Raw genomic sequence first — 24,768 nt, 5'->3', positions numbered from 1 at the left:
AATCTCCCCATCCTTCTTCCACTGCATCCTAGCCCATGCAACTCTAAGGGTTCCTTCCTATCTCCTGTTGCATATCTTTCCTTTTTCATCATTATGTAGGTGTTTGGCACTAGCACTTCCCCATTAGAGTTGCTTATCTTGCATCCCAACAGTATAATAATTTGTTCTTCCATTTCAGTCATTTCACAGTATTTTCCTTTAAAAAAATTTTTATTAGATATTTTATTTACATTTCAAATGTTATCTCCTGTCCCCTCCTCCTGCTCACTAACCCACCCAGTTCCACTTCCCTGCCCTGGTATTCTCCTTCACTGGGGCATCGAGCCTTCACCGGACCAAGAGCCTCTCTGCTCATTGATGTCCCACAAGGCCATCCTCTGCTACATATGTGGCTGGAGTCATGGGTCCCTCCATGTGTACTCTTTGGTTGGTGGTTTAGAGAAAGGATCCAAGAAGTCGAGTTTACTATGTAGCCCTGACTGACATGGAACAGGCTATGTAGACCAAGCTGGTTTTGAATTCATAGAGATATGCCTTTATCTTCTCCCTTGTTCAGGGATCAAAGACATGCGCCATCCACTCCCAATTTGCATAACATTTAAACTGTAAAAAGCAGTGCAAGTGATTTATAGGTGATTTAAAATGTCTGGGAGGATCTGTGTGTCTAATATATAAATATCATGCCATTTCACATGGGTGACTTGAATTTCTATGGATGGACCCATAGGGGTGCTAGACTCATGCATTAATCAATAAAATGGATGGTTCTATTGCTGTCTGCCATGCTCTTTAGTTATATTAGTACTTGCTTTATGTTTTTAGGTTCTCTGTTGAGTATGCATTCATTTACATTATTGCATTCTTTTGATAATTAGTTCCTTCATAATTTTACATTGATTTTTACTTTTTGTGACAATTCTGATGCACTTACAGCCACCTATCTCTTTTTGCTTGTCAGTTGCATAGTTTTAGACATATTCATTTTCAGTGTATATGCATTTTATATTTAATAGGAATCTCTCATGGGTTGATGATATATATGGATTGTCTTTCGTTGTACCTATTCAGCCCTTTGATTTTTTATTGGAAAATGTAATCTATTTGCATTTAGGATAATTCTTTATGAGTAAAGATTTAATGTGGATTTGTTCATTTCTTTCAGACTTTTATATCTTGCAGAGTATCTTCCTCACAAACCATCTTCATTTATGAGTTGATAATTTTTGTAGTCTGGGGTTGTTTTTGTTTGTTTTGTTTTGTAGCTGCTGTGCATTTTACAAAGAGCATAACACAGTTATACAATGTTAAGCTGATATAGCTCCGTGTTTAGCACATGAACAACATTTTTGCTGGGGTGTGAGGGTAGCACTGCTGGGGTCCAGCTCTTAACTGAGCTTCTGATCCCTTCTCTCCCTCTCTAAGCTTTGCTTCGTGCATCCGAGGAATATTTGTAGCCTGTAATATCAAACTGCCCTTTCTGTTTCTACCTTCCTCTCTGAGTTTTTCTTCCTTCTTTTGTGCCCCCACCCACATGGTAATTTCTTACACTGACATCATAGTTTTTAATGAAGGCTTTTATTTAAATAAATGAATTGTTTCCACTATGAGATGACCATAGGGCACTCTTCTTTCTCTTCCTTGGTGTTCTCACTGTTGATAATCCTGGGAGGCCTAGTTTTGAAGAGATTGGGAACGATAATAATTACAGGTGTTTAAGAAATAAGTAATATATGTGAAAAACCTTCCATGCAGCCTCCCTGTCCTGTGCCTGCAGCTGTTGTGGTCTGTGTGTCCTAGCAAACTAAGAACTACTAGAAAATTCTGTTGAAATCCTGCTGTTTACTCCGGTACTTCCAAAAATATATCAAATGCATCACAAACTGTCAAATAGATTTCAAACTGATTTTTAGATAGCAAGAACTAAATAGTCACAGTAACATACAAACAGCACACGAATCTATTACATTCCTATATAAAATTAAAAAAATAGGAAGCAAATTCTTGATGATTCTGTATGTGTAAATAGAAGTGCATAAAGAAGCTACCAGGGGAATAGAGTGAATGCAAATTTTAATTGTATTTTTTTCTCTACCTGATTTAGGATCAAATCGACCTAGTTCTGTTACAATGCTTTCAAACTGTTCTGCTCATTTCGTAACATACCTGCATTTTGAAGCAGATAGGTTACAATCTATACATCTTAGCTTTTAAATACATTTTGAAAGTTAGGGATTTAGATTCAGTCTTAGTGTTGAATTTTACTTACTTGTATCTGGCTAATCAACAACAGCATTTAACATAAACTTCTTTCTCTTCTTTGGGTTCTTACACATTCTTTTTTATGCGTTTTCTCTTTTATTGCATATATTTTTTATGTCATAATTTTATTACACCTCTCTCCCTTCCCTTTCTTTCATCTAACCACTCTCATCATACCCTCTCCACTCTCTCTCAAATCTCTGTTCACTAATTGTTATTGCATACATGTATATATGCATACACACATATATAATCCTAAATATAACAGGATGTGTTCATATAATGTTACTAGTGTGTATGTAACTGTGTATGTAATAGGGCTGACTATTTTCCACAGAGTAACTAATTGCTTTGTTCTTCCCCTGGGCATAATGACCTCTGTCTGTCTCTGTCTCTGTCTCTGTCTCTGTCTCTGTCTCTGTCTCTGTCTCTGTCTCTGTCTCTTTCTCTCTCTCCCTCTCCTGACTCTCCTTGGTTACCTATGGTTATTTTTATAGGGAGTAGGCCTCTTGGCTTTTGCCCCACTTTGTTTGGCATGTTCATTTGTGTCTTCCTTGTTCATCTCATGTTTGGGCAGCCATGTTGGTAACACTTTATGAGTGTAGCTTCTGATGTTAGTGGGTGATACAATCTCATAGCAACATACCTGATCCTCTGAGTCAGTGGTCACTGAGGAGTATTTCATAGGTATATTTTTGGGACTTGGCTCCAAAACTTCTCAATTTGATTGGTTTGCATTTTTAGATTGGATTCCACATGTTGCAAAGAGAAGTTTTCTTGATAAAAATTAAAGACTACACTTATCTGTTGGTATGAGAAGAAATGTTTAGATTAGTATTAGAAATTATGCTGGCTTAGTAAATTAATGGTTGTAGATTCTCCTCCAACCACGATTTCCCTAACACAGAGTCATTAGGTTTCCAGTACTGGGTATGGTTTTTCGCTTGTTGAGCAGGCCTGAGGTCCCATTAGAGAGTTGTTGCATTTTTTCTTGTAAGAGGTGATGGGCACCCCTAAGTAAGAAAAACTGACAGCAGTGCCAAACTCAGAATCCATTAGCTTTGCAATGTTAGATTTCAGTGTATGTTTCTTCAATTCTGTGTTCCTTCTGTGGCGTGGTATAGCAAAAGAAAGGACCTCCTCATGAGTAATGGAATCAGTACACAGTTTCTCTCAATGATACATCGGCTACTCACTTTGCACTACCTTGAAATACATCACTGTTGTAAGAGCCAAACATACACCTTAGAGATTATCTCACACATTTACATCTAATCTATAACTCAGTTGTTCCTTCTACTTACATCACTGTCTTTCTTGTGTCAGTGGTAGAACATTGGAAGAAATCTAACTGCCTCCATCAGATTTCTTGGTAGCACTGTCTGTGTCACTACTGGCTTTCATAGAACTAGGATTAAAATCCACCCATTTTACATCACAGTGTTATTTTGCTTTAGTGAGGGAAACACTTTTATGGAAAGGTTAATATTAAGCAAATCATCACAACAGGAATATCAGTTGTTACCTTAAATCAAGATCATAGTTCTGAACATAAAGTTTTATATAAGGTTTAGAAAATACTGCTCTGGCAATATGAGCTATTGTAGACATAAATTATTAAAGTTGAATAAAATAAATGATCTAGGTGGCCCCAGCTCATTCCCAAGTGTGTCATTTTTTGTGGAGAGGATAATTGACTGCTACAGTATGTCCATGATTTTAACTTTTATTCTCTTAAAACGTTTTAAAGCAATAACGGAGAGATCATCAGTATGCAGAATCTAAAGCTCATTGCTTCTCCCTGAGTCTAAATTTTAAAATGCAGAGATGAGATGAACCAAAATTTGATTGTGCTATGAGTTAGTGTAAAGAGCAACACTCAGAAATGACGAAAACCCACAAGGTTAGCTACACCGGGTGACTATTTTCCTAAAAGCAATGCAGAAACAAAAAGCAGATGTCTACCCAGATGCAGCCAATGGTCTGTCCATCAAATGGCGTTGTTGGCTGCTGTTAGGAGTCACTTGATCAAGCTGGATAGATATTTCTTGAAATGATGCATGGTTTGCCGTGCATGCCTTCATTGTGCTTCCTGCCATAATGGAATAACGTGTCTTATTGGGAAAGACAGTGATTATTTCTGTGGGATCCTTCTCAGTCAGCTCCTGTAATAACGCTGATCTTTTGTGAATCATTTCAGATTTCAGAGAGCTATGCCTTCCTACCAAGAGAAGCGGTGACACGGTTTCTAATGAGCTGTTCCGAGTGCCAGAAAAGAATGCACTTGAACCCAGATGGAACCGATCACAAAGGTAGCCACAGTGTCCAATAGTGGGGCTTGAAGCAATTTTCCTCCATAATGTTAATTTGTGTCTTAGATTTTATGAAAATGTGGAAGACAAAGCAGTCCCACAAGTCATATCACTTGATTTATTGAAGTAGGAGACAGTGGATTCTGAACACCCACAGACAGATTAATTCAGGATCCACTCATGGAAGGAAGTTTCAAATGTACAAGAATCTTAAAAAAAAATACATGTGTGTGTGTGCGTGTATGTATGTTTATTAATGTTTTAATTTCCAGCATAGTATTATTTCATAATATTTTAGATACACTTAGCAAGAAAGTTCAACACTAAAAATAATCTTTCAAATCTTTACTTCCAAAAATCATAGATTACATGAAATACCTTAAATTAAAATTTTTATAAGCACAATTTGGCTTTACCCTTCATTGAAACCATGCAGATAGTTTTCCTAAGCACTGTTACCTTAGTAATTCGATTTATCTCATAGGCACTTTTAAGATCCTGCAGTGGGTTGGAAGATAAGTAACCTAGATTCTATAAGAAAATGAAAAAGAAAAACCTAATTGTTTTTTACTCCCAGCAATTTATATATAAAATAGCCTTGCTTTGAAATATTTTTAAAGTGCTTAATCATCATATGAGTTTTATTTGTTGTGTTTCAGGATATCTAAAAGTCACTTTATAGTGAGAAATAGTGGATGTTTCCATTCTGTTTAATTGGGCCAATACTGTTCATGGACATTTGCATGATATATTTTATGCAGTTCGTTTATAGAGCTTTCTTGGTTTTCAATCATTAATGTGCTGAAGACTATCCTTTAATTAAACATACTGGCTCACCATGAAAGTGCAGGTGGAACACTGTTGGTGCATTTATCACAGATGTGAAACGTTCTGTTGCAGATAATGGAAAGCCTCCAACACTGGTGACCAGCATGATCGACTACAACATGCCAATCACAATGGCGTACATGAAGCACATGAAACTGCAGCTTCTGAACTCACAGCAAGATGAGGTAAACTGGAAACGTGAATGATTACATCAGCCACAAACAGGAACAAAGCTCCAGACCCATGACTAAGGGGTTAAGTGTGGTGCCACGTGAAAGCTCTAATTTATGTTGTGAGTGAAAAGAAATTTCACCAGGATCTCACTGATTTGGAAAGCAAAGATGCCCACACCCTAGACGCAGAGTCCCTGCTGAATCCATTTTCTTTAGTGCTATGAGAGGAGAACTGTTTTTCCTCACTAAATCGCCACTGAGACAGTCTCAGCAAAGAGCTGGAAAGTCCTGAGCATCCAAGGATAGTGACGCTCTGAAACCATTTTCTCTGAAAAACTGAAAAATCAATTTAAGATGATTTCAAGTACAACTGATTATATCAGTCACGTTTACATCTTTTAAAGTCTTTTTAAAATTTCTGCTTAAATTTGTGTGTGTGTGTGGGGTGAATGTGTGTGAATTTTCATTTGTGTATATTTTTACATTTATGTTTGTGTTTGTATGTGAGTGTGTATATGTTTGTGTGTGTTTCTGTGTTTGTCAGGCTGAATCTGTGTCTGTGTCTGTGTATGTCTATGTATTTGTTTATCTGTGTATAAGTGTGTGTGTGTGTGTGTGCGCACACACGCGTGCATGCTACTTGTATTCTCCATAAAGAAGCAAAGGCAATCAGTGCACTGTGGGAATTAAATAAATGCTCATCAGCTACTCGTCACCACTAATGAGTGGAAACATTCATATTATCTGTGTTGGAAATAGTCCATCCCTGGACTTCCCCTTTAACAGGAAATGTGATTAGATGTTTACTTTTTAAAAACTAGATTGTTTGTAAAACACAATTTAAGCCTATTAAGTCGCTCTTTTGGATACTTTATTCATAAAATTTAATCGTTTTGTTTTCTCTGTACTTGACAAAGTTTTAATCTTGATCAGTAGACGTTATCTGGTGTTCACTCTCTAAGAATATCTATGAAGTAGCCATATTGCATTAGATATTACCAGATAACTAACAACAAATGATTGAATTTAAAATAATAAAGTCACTATATTACAGACCCAAAGCCAGATTTTGAAAATGTGTCTGTTCCAAGAATGAAGTAACTGCCACCACAATTATTGCAAAACTGAAAGAAGTAATAACACCTCAGAGAACCGTTAAAGCCCACAAATTATTTGTAGGAAACTAATTTGGAGGTCAAATACATTTAATTCTATCCCAAAATTGTGATTAGCTTCATGCCAATCATACAGCCCATGTATTAAAAGTCCCTTTGGATCTAAGGCATCACACACATTTTGAACTAAAAAGCATAGCCTTCAATTATTATAATTACGAAAATTATCCTTTTCACAGTTTGAAATTATTAAATTGGATGCATACTGTTAATATATTCAAGAAAACTACTTGTTAGAGTATTTATAAAATTTTAGAAAATGTAACTATTACAGGTTTGGCAAGTTGAATAAGATAAGCATATTGAACTAAAATGATAAGTTAAATCTTGATTATAAGTTGTATTTAAATTTAAATGAGGATTAATCCAATAAATTCACCAATATTTACTGAGTACTTTTCAGGTACTCTTAGCAACAGATTAACCCAAACACTGTATTTTTTGAAGCATGACTTCCAGTGAGGCGTTAAAGACAATAAAGAAAATGAACAGTAAGAGTAGGCAAGTAAAAAGTTGCTAAACTCTAATAAAAGATGTTAACAGGGAATTCATCCAGAATGCAAATCGGTAACACAGAACTCACTTCCAGCATATGAGGTCCTAGATTCAATGACAGTGCCCAGAATGAATAAATGAATGAATGGATAAATGAAGAAATGGATGACATAATTTGAACAACTGAAAGAAATGAAGTGTGTTGCTAGTTACTTTCTATTGCTGTGATAAAACACCATGACCAAGGCAAGTTACTGAATAAAGGTCTTAAAGGTTTATTGAAGAACATTTAGCCTTAAAGTTTCATAGGGTTAGAATCTACTATGGCTGAGGCAGGGAAGGAAGGAGCTCCTGCCTTGAAGTGCAAACACTAAACAGAGAGCACAGTAGGAATGGCATGTGGCTTTGAAAGCTAAAATTTACCCCTGATTATAAACTTCCACCAGCAAGGTCACTCCTCCTAAACCTACCAGAACCATATCATCAAGATGGAACTATGTTTTCAGACAGCTGAGTCTATGGAGGACATTAAGATTCACACTACCCAAGGAATACTGAATGGCTGAGAAGCACCTAAAGAAATGTTCAACATCCTAGTCATCCAGGAAATGGAAATCATAACAACTCTGAGATTCCACCCCACACCAGTTAGAATGGCTCAGATCAAAAACTCAGGTGACAGAAGATGCTGGTGAGGATGTGGACAAAGAGAAACACTCCTCCATTGCTGGGTCGGATTGCAAGCTTGTACAACCACTCTGGAAATCAGTCTGGTGGTTCCTCAGAAAATTGGACATAGTCCTACCTGAGGACCCAGCTATACCACTACTGGGCATATACTCAAAAGATACTCCAACATATAACAAGGGCACATACTCCTCTATGTTCTTAACAGCCTTATTTATAATAGCCAGAAGCTAGAATGAGCACAGATGACCTTCAATAGAGGAATGAATACAGAAAATATGGTTCATTTACACAATGGAATATTCAGCTATTAAAAACAATGACTTCATGAAATTCTCAGGCAAATAGATGGAACTAGAAAATATCATCCTGAGTGAGGTAACCCAGTCACAAATGAACACAAATGGTATGCACTCATTGATAAACAGATATTAGTCCCAAAGCTTGGAATACCCATGATACAATTCACAGACCATATGAAATGTGGATGCTTCAGTCCTTTTTAGAAGGGGGAACAAAATACTCACAGGAGGTAGAGGGTGGGAGGAACTTTGAAGGAAGAGAGGAGGTGGAGGGGGAAAAAGGTTGCAGGACCAGGTATGAGAAGAGACCCAGGAAAATAGGCAGAGGGTCAGGAATTTGAACAGAGGTGTGTAGCAATGAAGGATGGGGAACTGAGGGTAGCCACCAGGAAGTCCCAGATGCCAGGAAAGCAAGAAGCTCCCAGGACCCAACAGGTATGAGATTAGCTGAAATGGCCAATAAAGGGGAAGGAAAACCTGAAGAGACCATATCTAGAGGTTAGGCAAGGACTCCGGTTGGGGGATGGGGCTACCCACTCATCACCAACTTCTTAACCCAGAAGGCCTCCTTGTCTAAAGGAAATAAGTGTGGAACAGAGACTGAAGGCCATCCAGAGACTGCCCCACCTGGGGATCCATCCCATATACAGACACCAAACCCAGGCATTCTTGTGAATGCCAAGAAGTGCTTGCTGACAGGAGTCTGTTATAACTGTCTCCAGAGAAGCTCTGCCAGAGCCTGACAAATACAGAAGTGGATGCTTGCAGCCAACCACTGGACTTAGTATGGTGTCCCCAATGGAAGAGTTAGAGAAAGTACTAAAGGAGCTGAAGGGGTTTGCAACCCCATGGGAAGAAAAACAATATCAAACAACCAGCCTCTTCTCCCCAGCTCCCAGGGACTGAACCACAAACCAAAGAGTATACATGGCTCCAGTTGTATATCTGCATATGGAACTGAGCATGGTATTGTATGGCATAGTAGGAGGAGAGGCTCTTGATCTTGTGAAGACTCAATTCCCCAGTGTAGGGGAATGCCAGGGTGGTGAGGTGGGAGTGGGTGGGTTGGAGGGGGAGCATCCTCATAGAAGCAGGAGGATGTGGGATTGAAAAGGGGGGCTCCAGAGGAGAAGTCAGGAAAGGGGATAACATTTGAAATATAAATACATAAAATATCCAAAAAAATTATATCAAAGGAAAGAGTTCCGAGCTACAGACAGAAGCATAGCTGCCCTGGGTAGAAGGCAGAATTTTTTGCTATAGTGTTGTCAAATATTTTATAAATGAATTCATTTAAAATTAAACTTTGGGTAAGTGATAACAAGGGATCTGTCCTATAGGCTTCCTATGTACCATTTAATTTTAATATTTACAATTGGCTCATATTCCCTTATCATCATGCAGGTGAGAAGCCCAGACTTTCCCCTAACAAACCACATAAGCTGCTTAAACTCAATAGTTATCTAATATTGGAGCTCGATGTCTACTTCATTTATAATACATGCATTTTAATTATTAATATTATTTTAAAAGGTTGATATAAAATATGATCTTGCCTAGAAGGGGAAAGATAGGTAGAGTTCAGGTACTGATTGCTAAATACATTCCTCAAAAGTTAGTGGATTAACACAGCTTATTTCTTATTACTCTGATAAGAAATTCAGAGGGAACTTCTCTGGGAATTCTTTTTATTACCCAGCTACCCTTTCTCAGCAAAGACACTATGCCAGGTGTTATAAAGCATTTATTTAAATATGTAGATCAATAAAAACAAAAAATCATAATTCTTAATACATGAACAAGAAATATATAACTTCATAATGCTCCTTCCTTATAATCTTTTAAAATATACATCTTTTATTTATTAAAAATTCTATACATATATTTTACATTTTGAAAGTGTTCATTCTTTATATCTCACAAATTCCCTTATGCATCCCTTTTTCTCCCTCCCAAACTAGGGCAATAGTTTCATTTAACCAAAAGCATAGAATCATGTCTTTAAACTTGTAAAAAAAGTATGTTGACATAAATTTTATCCAACTATCTGTCTATCTATCTATCTATCTATCTATCTATCTATCTATCTATCTATCTACCTACCTATCTATCAATCTATTGTTTTTGAAACAGAGTTTCTCTGTGTACTTCTGTTTGTCCTGAACTTACTTTGTAGACCTCACAGGGATTCATCTGTCTCTGTCTCCTGAATGCTGGAATTACAGGGGTTCTCCTCCACTCACAGCTGCAAATGTTATTTAATGACAATAAATGTATACTGATTAGCTACAATGTTAAGCCATTTCTATAGTGATTTCACAGAACAAGGAACATGATTGAAACTTTGCATCTAGCTCTTCTTTAAACACGCAAACACATTTTACACATATATGAATTCTATAGAAATAATTTTACTCAGATCTCATCAGCTGTGTTATCTATAATAAATTCTTGGTCTGGCAAGATAGTTAAGTAAGCAAAAGGTGTTCCATGCTAAACTCGAATACCTGAGTTCAGTCCTCAGGATGAAGGCACAGGATGGAAGAAAGCAAGTGACTCATGCAAGCTGTCTTCTGATTAGACAGTAATTCCCCAACAAAAAAATTCACCAATGATAAATAATTATTACAAAAAATTGTAAATTGCAAATATAATTATTGTTATAAATAGATATTTTATATAAGTAATCATAAATAAACTAAGTAAGAAATTAAATAGTCACTTATAAAGACAATTTTTAGGGGTGGAAATGTGTTTCAGTGAATAAGGTACTTGCCCCATGACTGTAAAGTCTGACAAGTATCGTTTCCATCCATACTAACAAAATTCAAGAATAAAACAAAGAGAATCGCCAGGGCAAGATGGCTTACAAGACAGGCCAAATCATATGAAGAAATTGAAGATGGAAGAAATAACTTCTTTGATTAGGAAAAGTTCTTCTTACTTTGTTTAAAAAAGAAACCCACAAACCCAACAGCATGTTTTAATCATCAATGAAGTTTATTTGGATAAGAAGTAAGAGCTTCGAAGTAAATAACAAATTCCTTGTGTCTTAGTCAGAGTTTCTATTCCTGGACAAAACATCAAGACCAAGAAGCAAGTTGGGGAGGAAAGGGTTTATTCAGCTTACATTTCCACATTGCTGTTCATCACTGAAGGAAGTCAGGACTGGAACTCAAGCAGGTCAGGAAGCAGGAGCTGATGCAGAGGCCATGGAGGGATGTTCTTTATTGGCTTGCTTCCCCTGGCTTGCTCAGCCTTCTCTCTTATAGAACCAAGACTACCAGCCCAGAGATGATACCACCCACAAGGGAACCTCCTCCCTTGATCACTAATTGAGAAAATGCCTACAGATGGATCTCCTGGAGACACTTCCCCAACTGAAGCTCCTTTCTCTGTGACAACTCCAGCCTGTGTCAAGTTGACACAGAACTAGCCAGTACACCTTGCTTCAGTAAAATTGTAGCAAAGTATCCTAGTTTCAAAGAGAAGTTTTCTGATCAGGGATAGGGATCACATTTATCTATGGAAAGGTAAATGTTTAGGTTGTTGTTAGGGGGTTTATGCTGGTTTACTACATTAGTGGTTGTAGAGTCTCCTCCAATATGTAAGACTTCATTAGCCCTGAATAGTTAGCAGGTCCCAGTTCCATGCATGTTTCTCTCTTGCCGAGTGGGTCCAAAGTGCAATTAGAGACCTGTTCATTTCCATTGATGTATGCATATTTAATATGCTGGTAGTCGATGTGGTCATAGGTGTCACAGCTAGGTAGGACTGTTGGTTGCCTCCCTCCTTTGGAAGCTTGCAAGGCCTCAAACCTAAACAAAAGCCTACAAGCCACTAAAGAGTGCTGAGAGATAGAGAAATAATCTTCCATAGGGAAGAGCACATCAACTCATAATCCAATGCCAAATGGTTATTCCCTGGAAACACATATACAAATAATATCATATAGACTGAGCACATATAGGTAAGAAAATATATGGGTGTACATATACATAATTGCATTAAAAAAAGCTAATGAAGCCAGGTGGTGGTGGCACACACCTTTAATCCCAGCACTTGGGAGGCAGAGGCAGGAGGATATCTGAGTTTGAGGCCAGCCTGGTCTACAGAGTGAGTTCCAGGACATCCAGGGCTACAGAGAAACCCTGTCTCGAAAAATAAAAATAAAAATAAAAATAAAAATAAAAAGCTAATGAAAAAGGAGGCCAAGAATTTGAAAAGAGCAAGGAGAGGTATATCGGAAAATTTGGATGGAGGAAGGGGAAAGGGGAAATATAGTAATTATTTTATAATCTCAAAAACTTAAAGAAGTGTACCAGTTTCTGTATAAATTGTTCATAATCAATTTTTCTGAATTAATCATTTAGTAGAGATTTTTGTCCCCTGACTTTAAGTGAATAAGTTTTACATAATGTTATATAGAAATCCTTTTATAAATCCAGTGCTCTGCCTATCATATAACACTGTATTATTTATCTGCATATAATCGTCTACCTCTCCTCCATGAACCATCTATCATCCATATGTAATGTCTCTCTTTCTCTCTCTTTCTCTCTCTTTCTCTCTCTCTCTCTCATATTTCTACCTCTCATCTATAAGTCATCTATCATTTATTTATCTAGAACCTGTATAATACATTGCATATCTATAATATACATAGCATCTATTCTCTATAATCTACCTCTATCATCTTTATTTTACAATGTATTAAGAATTCACTGCTCTATATCAAATACAAACATTGAATCTATGCATATATCTTAGTTTATACTTTGAGTCCATCCTGCTTACTGATGAAAACTTCTTACTATGTTATACAATATATGCTTATAAATATGTATATGTGCCTGTAATATTTTACCAAGTCATTTTGTTAATAGTAAAACTTAAAATTTCCTTTCCATCATGTTTTAGGATCACCCTTTAAAGACAAATTTAAGAATTCTTAATATTCATTAATAATAGTTCAATATTTATACTAATTCCCAAACTATTTCCTTTCTAAACACACTGCTCTATCTTTACAATGGGATTCTGCATAATGTTGTTTGATTACCCAAATTTTTAAAATGTTTTGAAGGAAGAGTTTTATGATTTCACACATCTATTACTATGTACCATGTTTTATAGAGGCTGATAACATGAACTGGCTAACCTCTAATTGAGCACATAGGCAGGATAGTTGTCTTCTGCACACAGTTACACTTTACAGTGCCTAATAATGTTTTCAACCCATTTCAGGACGAAAGCTCCATAGAAAGTGACGAATTTGACATGAGTGATTCAACACGAATGTCAGCCGTGAACTCTGACCTTAGCTCCAACCTGGAAGAAAGAATGCAAAGTCCCCAGACTGTCCATGGCCAGCAAGATGGTAAGCCTTTCACACGGAACAAATGAGTAGATAAAGCAGTGAGCCCCAGCAATGAGTAAGAATCTATTAAAATCACAACCACCTCTTCACTCTTGTGTCCATTTTAAAAATTCGTCTCTATGGAGACATTTTCTGGGCATTCAGGTTATGTCATCCACTTTATTATTTTTAGATTTAAGTACTCTTTTCAAAATAAAAGTGTTAGACTGATTTATAAAAAGATGTCAGTTATGAAATCCAGGCTCATCCATGTTTTCCTTTTCAAATATAAAATGTGTTACAGGAGTGCAGTTGAATATCTATGATATTGTTTTCAGGCTTTGGTTTCATATGTCATCAATTATTTTTGAGAAAATGAAGAGTTTAAAGATGATTAAAATTTCTTTGACCTAACAGCTTAGTTCCAAGTATAAAGGACACATTATTAAAGATAATTTTCTCAAAGGGATGCTGTAGGATGAAGGTAATCTGAATTCCTTTTTGGCTCAAACGAAAAGGAGGGTTATACATTCTCAGAAAGATCCCCAAGTCTTCCCTTTGCTGATGCTGGGAATAAAACTGAACATGATAAAGACAGTTGATGGTCCTCACTTAAGGCCTGATATGCTTAAAACCTTTCTGAAGATTTTGTCTTTGTATTAAATTTGTTGCAAATTAATATGATAGCTGGTGTAAAATTAAGTTTTATAAATAGAAACCAAAGAATTCATTCAAAATTGGTTTATGATTTCACTCAGGTATAAGTCTACATGACTCTTCTGATTGGTAGGTTTTTTCACCATATTAGTAGATAGGAAAAAAGGCTTTCCTTGATTTTTTTTTAAAAACTTGTTATTAAAACCTCTTTTTAGAAGTTGCCAGTGTTTCAGACTGGTTTTGCATTCTATTTACACCAGAAAGACCTAAGGCGTCCCTAGTTTTAAATATGAGAATGTCCCTATCATGGGCACTTCTGTTTTCCACATTTTAGGAGAGTCTGAGTGGAGTGCAAGTTACATCATTGTAATTTCTAAGAAAGAGAAGAGAACTTTGAGCGCGACTTCAAGCTTATGTTTGACAACACAGTTTTTGGTAGAAAAAGCTTTCATTTGGGAATACTATGAAGAAATTCTCGTCACTTTATTGTAAAATAGATATTCTTCACAGAATAATGGTGCCAGCATCACAGAATAACTGATACACACACACACACACACACACACACACACACACTAATCTGTTATCTGTTTATATTCTCGTTCTGCTCATATATAATTCTGAAGAACGTGAAGAATGAACATTTCAGGACTGTGTCTCTAATTTTCAAAACTCGTCACTTTCTTCATTGAAATTGCCAGTTGTAGTTCTTTAGCTAGGGTAGAACGCCCATTATAAAATCTATTTTGACTTTTTAAGATGCTTTGGAATAATATGCGAAATACTCCACTGGGTATTGATAGCTGCTGCGCATGAACGTTAGTTAGCTCTTTCTCTGTCTCTTCCTAGCCCTTCTTTGATGCCTGAGGAGTTCTCCCTTACACTGCCCACTGAGTTTTCTTTGGCATTGTCTTTCCTAGTCCACTGAGAGGTTTTCCCCATTTTGGTATATTATTAGCATCATCACCTGAATGCAACAGCAAGCTCTTTGCTTTTCTCTACTTTCTCCTCACAAGTGTTGGCTGTATTCCTTAGCTTTGTCCACATAGTTACCCCGTGAGAGAGAAATCTAATCCTGTCACTTTCCATCCTATCTGCAGGCACATGAACCCCCAGTTTTCTTCTGCAAATCCTCCTATCTTACAAAGAACATCTGCTAATGCCTTACCTCCCTCTATTCAACTCCTATTGTTAACATTTCTTAGAGGACTTATTACCATGTGAAACTATATTATTTTCTCATTCATTACCCTTTCCTCTTCTATACTACACGAATTATTAATTTTAAGTATTCTCCCACTATGAGTTTCCTGTCATATGCTCCATTTCAAATTCTTCTTACATGTCCCATCATTTAAATAATTAAGGTGTAGCTTTCCAATATAATTATGGTTTGTGAAATGAGTTTTATGTATTTTCTTTCCTTTTACCTGATAATGGTATTCTCTAAAGTTATCCAGACTAACACTACATTGTGCAATTCTCTTTACCCCATGAATGCAGCCATGTGCCTGCACACACTCACGTGCACACCTCCATATATACACTTGTACTACTTCATCATACTTGTTTTATAATTATAGTGTGCTATTTATCTTTTGCCATTCATATCTAGTTATTTTATTTTACATGTAAATTATATACATACATGTGTATATGTAAACATTTGGATGTGTTGGTGTTTGTATGTAATGCTGAGCAAATAAATACATAAGACATTTTTACAAGGATAGCCCTAACTCATATAAGATATAATATAAAGAAAGTGATCTATCTAACATCTATGTGAAACTATTTTGCTTTTTAAAAATGAAAGTTTATAATAACAAAAATTTAAATATTTATCTTTTTTAAATACTGGGGTATTTGAAGAACTAAGTCTTAGTTAGCTTGGGATATGTTAGAACCTTGTGGATGGTGTACATTAATCTTTAAAGAGTGTAAGAAGGTAAGGAAATGTGGTATAGCCTATCTAATGTTGGGTGAGCATCCTGATGTGGGCCCAGTATAGAGTTCATGGGGCAGAACTTTCCAGCCTCAACACTGTTGATCCCTGACTTGATTTTGGTAAATATCTAGCAGCTTTTTCTCAATTGTTTACTGCATGGTAGTACATGCTTTCATTTGGAGACACGTGTACCATCTCCAGATAAAACAATGGCGTTCTTGCTTGGTAGGGGGTGCAAATGGCCCAACAGTCAGAAATGACCGACATAGGCAAGGAAGAGGAGTCTGTGCAGAGGATGACTATCAGAGGAGAATCCACAGGGAGATGCTTTAAGGGAAATATAGAGAAAAGAAGAGAGTGAGCTATGGTAGACACACATGAGGATGGGAATGCTTTTTGATTATGCTTTTCCATAGAGTGATCACTGTTCACGCAGTGGGCTTGACATACGGTTGTCGGAATGAGGAGCATTTTCATATTAATAGTATATAATTTAAGGCTAAAGAGCTACATGTGATAGTAAACTGTGCAAGAGTAATATTTTATTGTGACAGAGTGAGTTCCTTTGTCTGTACTCATAAATCAGATGTGCCAAAAGCATTGGGAGAAATGGTGGGTTAAACTCCCATTACAATAATTGGTTAAAACTTCAATTTTACTATGTATAAAATCTTTTATCATCACTGTATGTTTTTGTATGTTATTTTGTTTTGACAAGGTTTCACGCAGCCCAGACTAGCCTCAAATTCCTAGTCCTTGTGTCTCAGCCTCACCTAAATGTTTAGGTTAAAGCCTAAAGTGACATGATTTCTAAAATCTGAATAAACAAATTTTTAAAAGTTAGAGTAAAATGTTCTGTTTTTCTTTAGTATCAAGTTGAAATATTCACCAAAGAGGCTGAAGTAGAAAGTTGTGGCTTTTTGAAATTCCAGAAATTGTAACATAGGCAGGTTTATATAATGTCTCTATTGAGCACCATATGCAATGGAGGATGAAGACTGAAAGCCTTTCTTTTATGTTTCTATTTCAATATGCTTATCACAGATTTAAAATGTAGTCATCAAATTCTGGTGTATTGAAGACAGGGGGGAAAGGAAGGAAAATGTTTTGCCCTGGGTTAGATAATTAAGCAAAGGTCACGAAGACAGAAACAAAATAAGGAATTTATGAGAAGGCCCTTCGAGATCAGCATAGAATAGTAAGTTTCTTTTGCTTATTTAAAGTCCATGTTGCTTCCCTCACTCAGTAAACACATAAAAGATAAGAAACACATAGACCATGTTTAAAAACAAAATCAAAAATACACAAAATACATAAAAGTCAGTCTTTGCCTAGGAAGGATTTTACCCTTGATTTTTATTTAACCAAACCACATTGCAGAATTTGAACAGTTTAATACACTTAAAAGACTATTCTTGGGTTAAATTCACCTAACTGCTCTGCTTACCCTGGGTTTGCTCCTGTAAGCCTGTGGTCTTCAACGCTGCTATGAAGGTTAGGAGCTTGTGAAAACAACTTTGGTACGCAATGGCTGTGGCTTGCAGAGTTCCAGGAGACATGCCTGGACCTAAAAGCCCACAGCCTTGTGGATCCTGACACAGCCTGTTTGTTAAGTTTCATGCTATGGCATCCATTTAAATAGATCCTAGGTAAAAAAAAAAATGCTACCCATTAAGTTCTTCCCTTTAAATCTCGAATTCCACATTTCCTGGTGCAGCTCTAAATAACATCTTCGCCCTTTGCCCTGAGATGCCTGATGCATCTGATCCTTGCTTTCTGAGATTGCCTTTGACAGGGAGCCTCAGCCTTTGGGACAGACCTGAAGCTTCAATTTAAGCAATCATTTGATTCCTTTTGATAGGGTCATTTGTTTTCTACAAAGCAATCTACTTGCTTTTCTAAATTAAATGCTGTATGCAAATCACTTCTGATATCCCTTGCTATCTTCTAAGAAGATCATTGTACCTGGATTAACTGTAAAAGCTGTTATATCACGTTATTTCTCTCTGTTGTAGTCATGGTAAGCTGTTGCTTTAGTTTTCTTTTTGCCTTAAAAAAGATAATAAGGATGCCACAAAAAGCTGAGAAACATCCTTATGATTATTTGCTCTTAATATTCATCAGCTTTAAAACCAAAGATTTACAACAGATATGAATATTTCTATTCTTAACACTTCTGGCATTTCGGTCGTAACATGCATGTAGTGCTCTTGGGTAGCTGTTCCCTGTCTTGTGACTGTGGCATGTCAACTCAGCCAATGCCACAAACTGGAGGCTTTATTTCCAGCAAATATGATTTTGTGTCGTGTTTGTTATAGTCACACAAAGACACATTGTGAGAAATATATCACTAAGTTCTATCATTGTGTAAACATCAGCATGCTTTCATAAATGAAGGCAGCTATGATGTCACTGAAGGTGTGGTGGTGGCCTAAATCTGCAGGAACTCTGGAGGTTGAGAAGGGGACATCTGGAATTTAAGATAAGTCCAGGCTACAGTGTAAAATACTATCCCACTAAAACATCAAATCAATCAATCAATCAATCAATCAATCACTCACTCAATCATCTACATTCCTTATTGAAGTAGTTAGTTTTCTTATTGCAGTAACAATATCACGTGACAAGTAGGCAGTATTGCATTGTCTGTCATGGTTTTAGAGTAGATACAATGTATCCCGGTGGGGTAAGTATGGTGAGAGAAGGCAGCAGGCCAGACAGAGGATTCTGCTGCTCAGCTCTTTCTCCTTTTTGAGTCAGTCGAGGACTCTGGCCTCTGGTCTTGTGCTGCTCTCATTTAGAAAGGTTCTTTCCTCTTAAGTCAATCATGTCTGGAAATGCCCTCAGTGATACACAATGAAGAGTAACCACTATACCTGGATTATTTGTACACGGGTTATTATGTATATGAAACATCTGATTAATATTTGGCATCTTATGTTTCAAATTTCTTTCTTCTGAATAGAAAGCACACTTTTCCAATTAAACTGACTTTCTAGGTAAAAATTTAGAAGACCGTTTCTCAGACATGGATGTCTTATTTGGAATATTCTCTGAACAAATTAATCCTGGGAAAAGTATACGTAGTCCTGTAAGGCCTTGTTAAATGAGAACAAATGGTCTCAACAAGTAACTTTGAGAATCTAGGCTGGGGTTGCTACTTTGAGGCTATTTGGTATTTTATATTGGAAATGTGCTTAAGAGTTGAGCAATCAAAAAAGAAACAATGTATCATTCAGAGGTATAATTCTGAAAAGTAACTGTTGGATCTTAAGTAGAAGATGGACAGCTGGGCGGGTGTGGTGGCACACACCCCTTTAATCCCAGCACTTGGGAGGCAGAGGCAGGTGGATTTCTGAGTTCGAGGCCAGCCTGGTCTACAAAGTGAGTTCCAGGACAGCCAGGGCTATACAGAGAAACCCTGTCTCGAAAGAAAGAAAGAAGATGGACAAGAGTAAGCGGCAGGAAGTGTAATCATCTCCATCTATTCCACATGTGACCAGAATCCTAGCGTTGTCAGATAATGGAATTACAAAAATAAACAAAATGTTAGAACTGTATGAATTGCCTCATTCCATTGGTCCATCCTAAAAAGCTCTAAAATAACCTGAACATTAAGAATAACAAACCACGGGGCCTAGCAAACACAGAAGTGGATGCTCACAGTCAGCTATTGGATGGATCACAGGGCCCCCAATGGAGGAGCTAGAAAAAGTACCCAAGGAGCTAAAGGGAACTGCAACCCCATAGGTGGATCATTATTATGAACTAACCAGTACCCCAGAGCTCTTGACTCTAGCTGCATTTGTATCAAAAGATGGCCTAGTCGGCCATCACTGGAAAGAGAGGCCCATTGGACTTGCCAACTTTATATGCCCCAATACAGGGGAATGCCAGGGCCAAGGGGTGGGGGTGGGTGGGTGGGGGACTGGGGGGGGAGTGTATTGGGGACTTTTTGGATAGCATTGGAAATGTAATTGAGGAAAATACCTAATAAAAAATATTAACTAAGAAAAAAAAAGAATAACAAACCAAATCATTCTTGAGATTGGATGAATTTCTATTTCAGTTAGCAGGAATTCCTATACAAGTGAAATGACAGTAGCCCTGGGGAGTATGAATGGAGTCGATTAAAAATAGAATGCTCTAGTTATGTGGTAAATAATTAAGTAGAGAGGTGTGGAATACAGTTCCACATTTTCCTCTATCCAAATTTAGATTGTGTGCTGAACTGGCAGAATAATTCTCCTGCACTCCAATTCATGTTAACATACACAGACCTTTAAGAGCTACCTTGTAATGCCCTTCAGATGAATGTTGCAAACCAGTGCTTCCAATGTTACCTCTTCTTCATTCTCCATTTTTGTCCTTCAGTTCCACAGTGGCAGCCTGTCAAGTTGCAAAAGCTCATGCTCAATCCCTGAAATTAGATGTTATCCCGTTCTACCTAGCAGTTTCTAAGTTTCTTTCAGAATGAGAATTGATTTGTGAGGTCATGCAGGGCTCAGCTCTGTCCTTTCTTATGACAGATGCCATGGGTGGCAGTTCTCTTATAGTTTATAAAAATGCATCTCTCATGATCTAAGATGTATAGCTTGTTTGGAATAAGTTGATGAAAATTGTACATACTGGATATAAGCTAAGAACATGCACGTAATGAAATGACATATAACTACTCAGTGTTCACATTCAGTCATTTTTTTTACTGCTCAGTGGATATGTGAGTAACATTTTAGTAAAAATAGGCTCCTGATGAAATTGCATCTATTATGGCTGAACCAATAGTTTCATGCATTATTATTAAGGCATATGAACCAACAATAAAAGCTTCTGCTGCTTCACCGTTTAATTTAGTTGGGAAATCTAATAAAACATATTTTTAATAAGAATGATGTAAAACTATACTTAGTGGGAAATGAAAGTTGGTATTTAATTTTTTATGATCCTGAGTTTTAATTAGAAAACCCACTAACAGTGTTTTTAGTTTGAATTCCAAATTCCCCAGAGATTCCCCTGTCTTATGTTCTAATTATTTTCACTGAACTTTAAAAAAATTTACTTAGCATTTTTTGGAATTATTTTGAAAAAAATTGTGTGGGCTAAAATGCTTTTTTTTTTTTACACACAAATGTAACAATTTTAACTGTAAAAACTAAACCTGCTCAAAAATGTGGATTTGTTCTCTGTGATTAAATCCCAAATATTTCTCGATTGAAGATACATGAACTCCAACAATGCTGCCATTTTATCCTTATCAAGTTTCTTTAATGCCAAATTAAAATGATTTACATGATGAATTTATTTAATTATTATTCTGAGTCTAGGTAGTTAAACTAATGAAGCTTTTAGAATGTGCTTTTAATGGCAATTGCTCTATAAATAATCAGATCATAATTTTCAGAATTATAGACTAACTTTACAAGTAATATAAAAGGAGCAGGCAATTAGAAAGTAATTTACTATGAATTGTAAAGAATTTTGATTCTTAAATCCTTTAGCTATATTTATGTGTGTATACTTGTGTGCACATGTATATTTAATCATTTGAAATTTCTTATAAGTGGTAATTATGTTTCTAAAAGCAGAAAGAAGAAAAATTTGGCTTATATCTAGAGCTAAAGTATTAAACATAATAGCTTAATTTTGCATTTACTTAAAATTCATTTGGAGGATCATTGTGTGCCATTCATGTAGACTTGCATTATTAAAAATATGTTCTACTTTCCCCAGATTAAAACTCTGTGTCTTAGCATCTCTTAACATTATTAAAGTGGTTTTATGTAAATAAGTACCTAAGAGTTATCTTGTACTCCATCAATATCTAGGATCATGTCATTCCCAAAGACCAACTCCTTTTGGCTAGATTCTGCTCTAGCTCAGGTATGAGGCTTAGGGCTGGGCTTGCTATGACACCTACCTGCTCATATCAGCAAAGGATGTCAAAGGACTTGGGAATATTCCTTCTAACTTAGTTATTTTGAGATGTTGTACTTGAGGTTTGTTAGTATTTTCCTGACCACATTTCCTATCCTATGGAAGACTGCATGAATTAGAACCTTGGAAGATGACAGAATCCTGTGAAACAGAGAATCTGATTCAAGACCTTTTCAGTCTGAGCACTAAGTCATATGTGTCTCCCAGTGTTCAGGTGAAGTTGAGTTCACATGATTTGTGTGTGTGTGTGTGTGTGTGTGTGTGTGTGTGTCTGTGTTGAGACACTTTTGCTGTGTCTCATTGACTAGCATGTAACTTGCTAGGTAGCTCAGACCACCCTGAAATTAGATGTTATCCTTTGTCTCAGTATGTCACCTGTGGTTAGTCATGAGCTACCATGCTTAGGTTACTCAAATCCATTTTAAGCCCACCAGTGTAAGTCATTCTTTGAGCCTTAGTGCAGTGTGAGGACTACCTAGATTTCCCTTACACACAATTTTCTTGAGCGAATTTTTCTTTTCTCTAATTCTTATTTTTCTTTTTTGGTATTAATACCACACAAATATATTTTATAAACTTTCAAGAAAGGCAAATCAATGCTATATTTCTTTACAATTTTCCTAAACTTGTTTGAGTCAACTATCAACTATTAAGGAAATAAAAGCAGCCATAGTCTTTATGCAATTCAACAACTCAGTAAGTTTAGTGTTGAGTGGGGCTTTGAAGCTAGAGTTGTTTGACAGTTGGGCAAACAGATAAATCAGCTACAGCTTAGAGATGAATTGACTGTAAAAATATTGACTTACTGGGTTGACAGGAATCGTAGTAAGATTTTTGGATGATAAACAGAAAGGACAGCTGCAGGGTATTGAAGGAAGGGACAGAAAGTGTATTTCATTGTATTCATTACAAACTTGTAGTAAAATTCTCTTATTCTCACATCTCCATTTGACTGGGTGTGTCTTGGGTTCAAGAGAGAATTCTATCTTATTCACCTTTACATACCCTCTTTAAAGTGGGACATCTGGAAAAGTAAACATCACTTTTGAGCTGAAGTTGCCTGTTTATGTAATAAGATAAGTTCAATCCTCCTTAAGTTTCTTTTGCCCAAGTGTTTGGTAATGTATGCTTTCTGGCATTTACCTTCCAGCTCTCCCTCAAAATAGCAAGTCTATAGAGTAGTGTATGAACTTAAATTGAGCTCTTTAAGAAGTCAATGTAAAGACATTGTTCAATTAAATAATCCCTTAATGATAGTTTATAAAATTATTACTTTCTGTAACATGAACTTTTCACATTAATGTTTGCAAACATCATTTACATCCAGCTTAAATTTATAATGAAAATAAATAGTAACTTGTTTTAGAGGAGCTGAACTGAGACAAGGTGGCCTGTGCTCACTCTGCCAGTAACATTTACAATCTGGTATGTTTGAGAATCATTTTTTTCTCTCTGCATTGTGGGTGAGTTAGTGCTCTTTAGACTATGAACATGTATTAAAGGATTATGGGGTGATAGAGGGGTTATCCCCATCCTTCTCCCAACCTGTCATCTCCTCTTAAAAAAGCTGGACTATACACATGAGGAGTGCTTAGAAATCAGGGAGATTGTAGAAGGAACAGACAAAGTCTCTTCCTGCAAAATAATCCTGGACTCCTTGTCTCCTGTTCTTGCCATCCACCCTGACTTGGTGAAAAACTGTAGTCAAACTCTACAGGCAGAACAAAACCTCATAGTTATATCAAGAATGTTATCAAAGGTAAACTTTCTTTCCTCTTTATGAATACACTTATACCTTTGTGTCTTGAATGTAGAAACATGTATCATGTTAGCTTTCCATCTCTGTGACCACACATGTAAGATAAACAACTTAAAGCTGACAAAAAATATTTGTTCTAATATTTCAAAAGAATCAGACCACTTACATTCATTAGTTTTATTGATATTTCAAAAGAATCAGACCACTCGCATTCATTAATTTTATTGATTATAGGCTCCCAGAGAGGCACAATATCAAGTTGGAAGGAGCTGATGGCTGAGGCTACTTATTCCATGGTAGACAGGAGGCAGAGTAAGAAAATACAGGAAAGGCCAAGGCAAGATCCAGTACAAAAGACATGCCATCAAGTGATTCATTCACTAGAACAAAAATATGAGGAGTGGATCACATCTGGAAATGCCCCACATACATGCCCACATAGTGCACATGAACTTCGCGGGAATCATTCATTCCACAACCAGCTCACAGAGTCCCTGTAAAGAATCATGGTATGTGTATATGTATGTGTAGGTTTTTGTGCACATGAGTAATGAGAGAAGAGAGAGCATAGGAAGAGAGAAGGGGGACAGGTAGCAGAAGTAGAAGGGAGAGACAAAAGAAAGGGAGAAGAAAAGGAAGAGAGGGACATGAAGGTGGACTAAAAAAAAAAAAAGAGACAGTTGCAAAAAAGCTATTTCAACACTAATTGCTTCCTTTTTTCTAGTTTCCTATAAGGAAATTTTCTTTCTTCTTCTTCTTCTTTTCTTCTTCTTCTTCTCCTTCTTCTCCTTCTTCTTCTTCTTCTTCTTCTTCTTCTTCTTCTTCTTCTTCTTCTTCTTCTTCTTCTTCTTCTTCTTCTTCTTCTTCTTCTTCTTCTTCT

The 24,768-nt window shown here is 36.5% G+C and overlaps 1 protein-coding gene across 4 annotated transcripts in view; it reads left to right on the top strand.

The window, feature by feature from the left end:
* Positions 1-24,768, top strand: part of Nol4 (nucleolar protein 4) — a 255,998-nt gene that overhangs the window by 25,013 nt on the left and 206,217 nt on the right. For all 4 annotated transcript variants that reach the window (XM_029472170.1, XM_029472171.1, XM_029472168.1 and 1 more), the window contains exons 2-4: positions 4,460-4,571; positions 5,472-5,584; positions 13,479-13,611. In XM_029472170.1, the coding sequence (XP_029328030.1) occupies positions 4,511-4,571; positions 5,472-5,584; positions 13,479-13,611 (307 nt within the window). In that variant the 5' untranslated portion in view covers positions 4,460-4,510. The remainder of the gene's footprint in view (positions 1-4,459; positions 4,572-5,471; positions 5,585-13,478; positions 13,612-24,768) is intronic.

The sequence above is a fragment of the Mus caroli genome, chromosome 18, assembly GCF_900094665.2.
Source record: "Mus caroli chromosome 18, CAROLI_EIJ_v1.1, whole genome shotgun sequence".
Lineage (NCBI taxonomy): Eukaryota > Metazoa > Chordata > Mammalia > Rodentia > Muridae > Mus > Mus caroli.
This window is presented reverse-complemented; position numbering and strand designations above follow the sequence as displayed.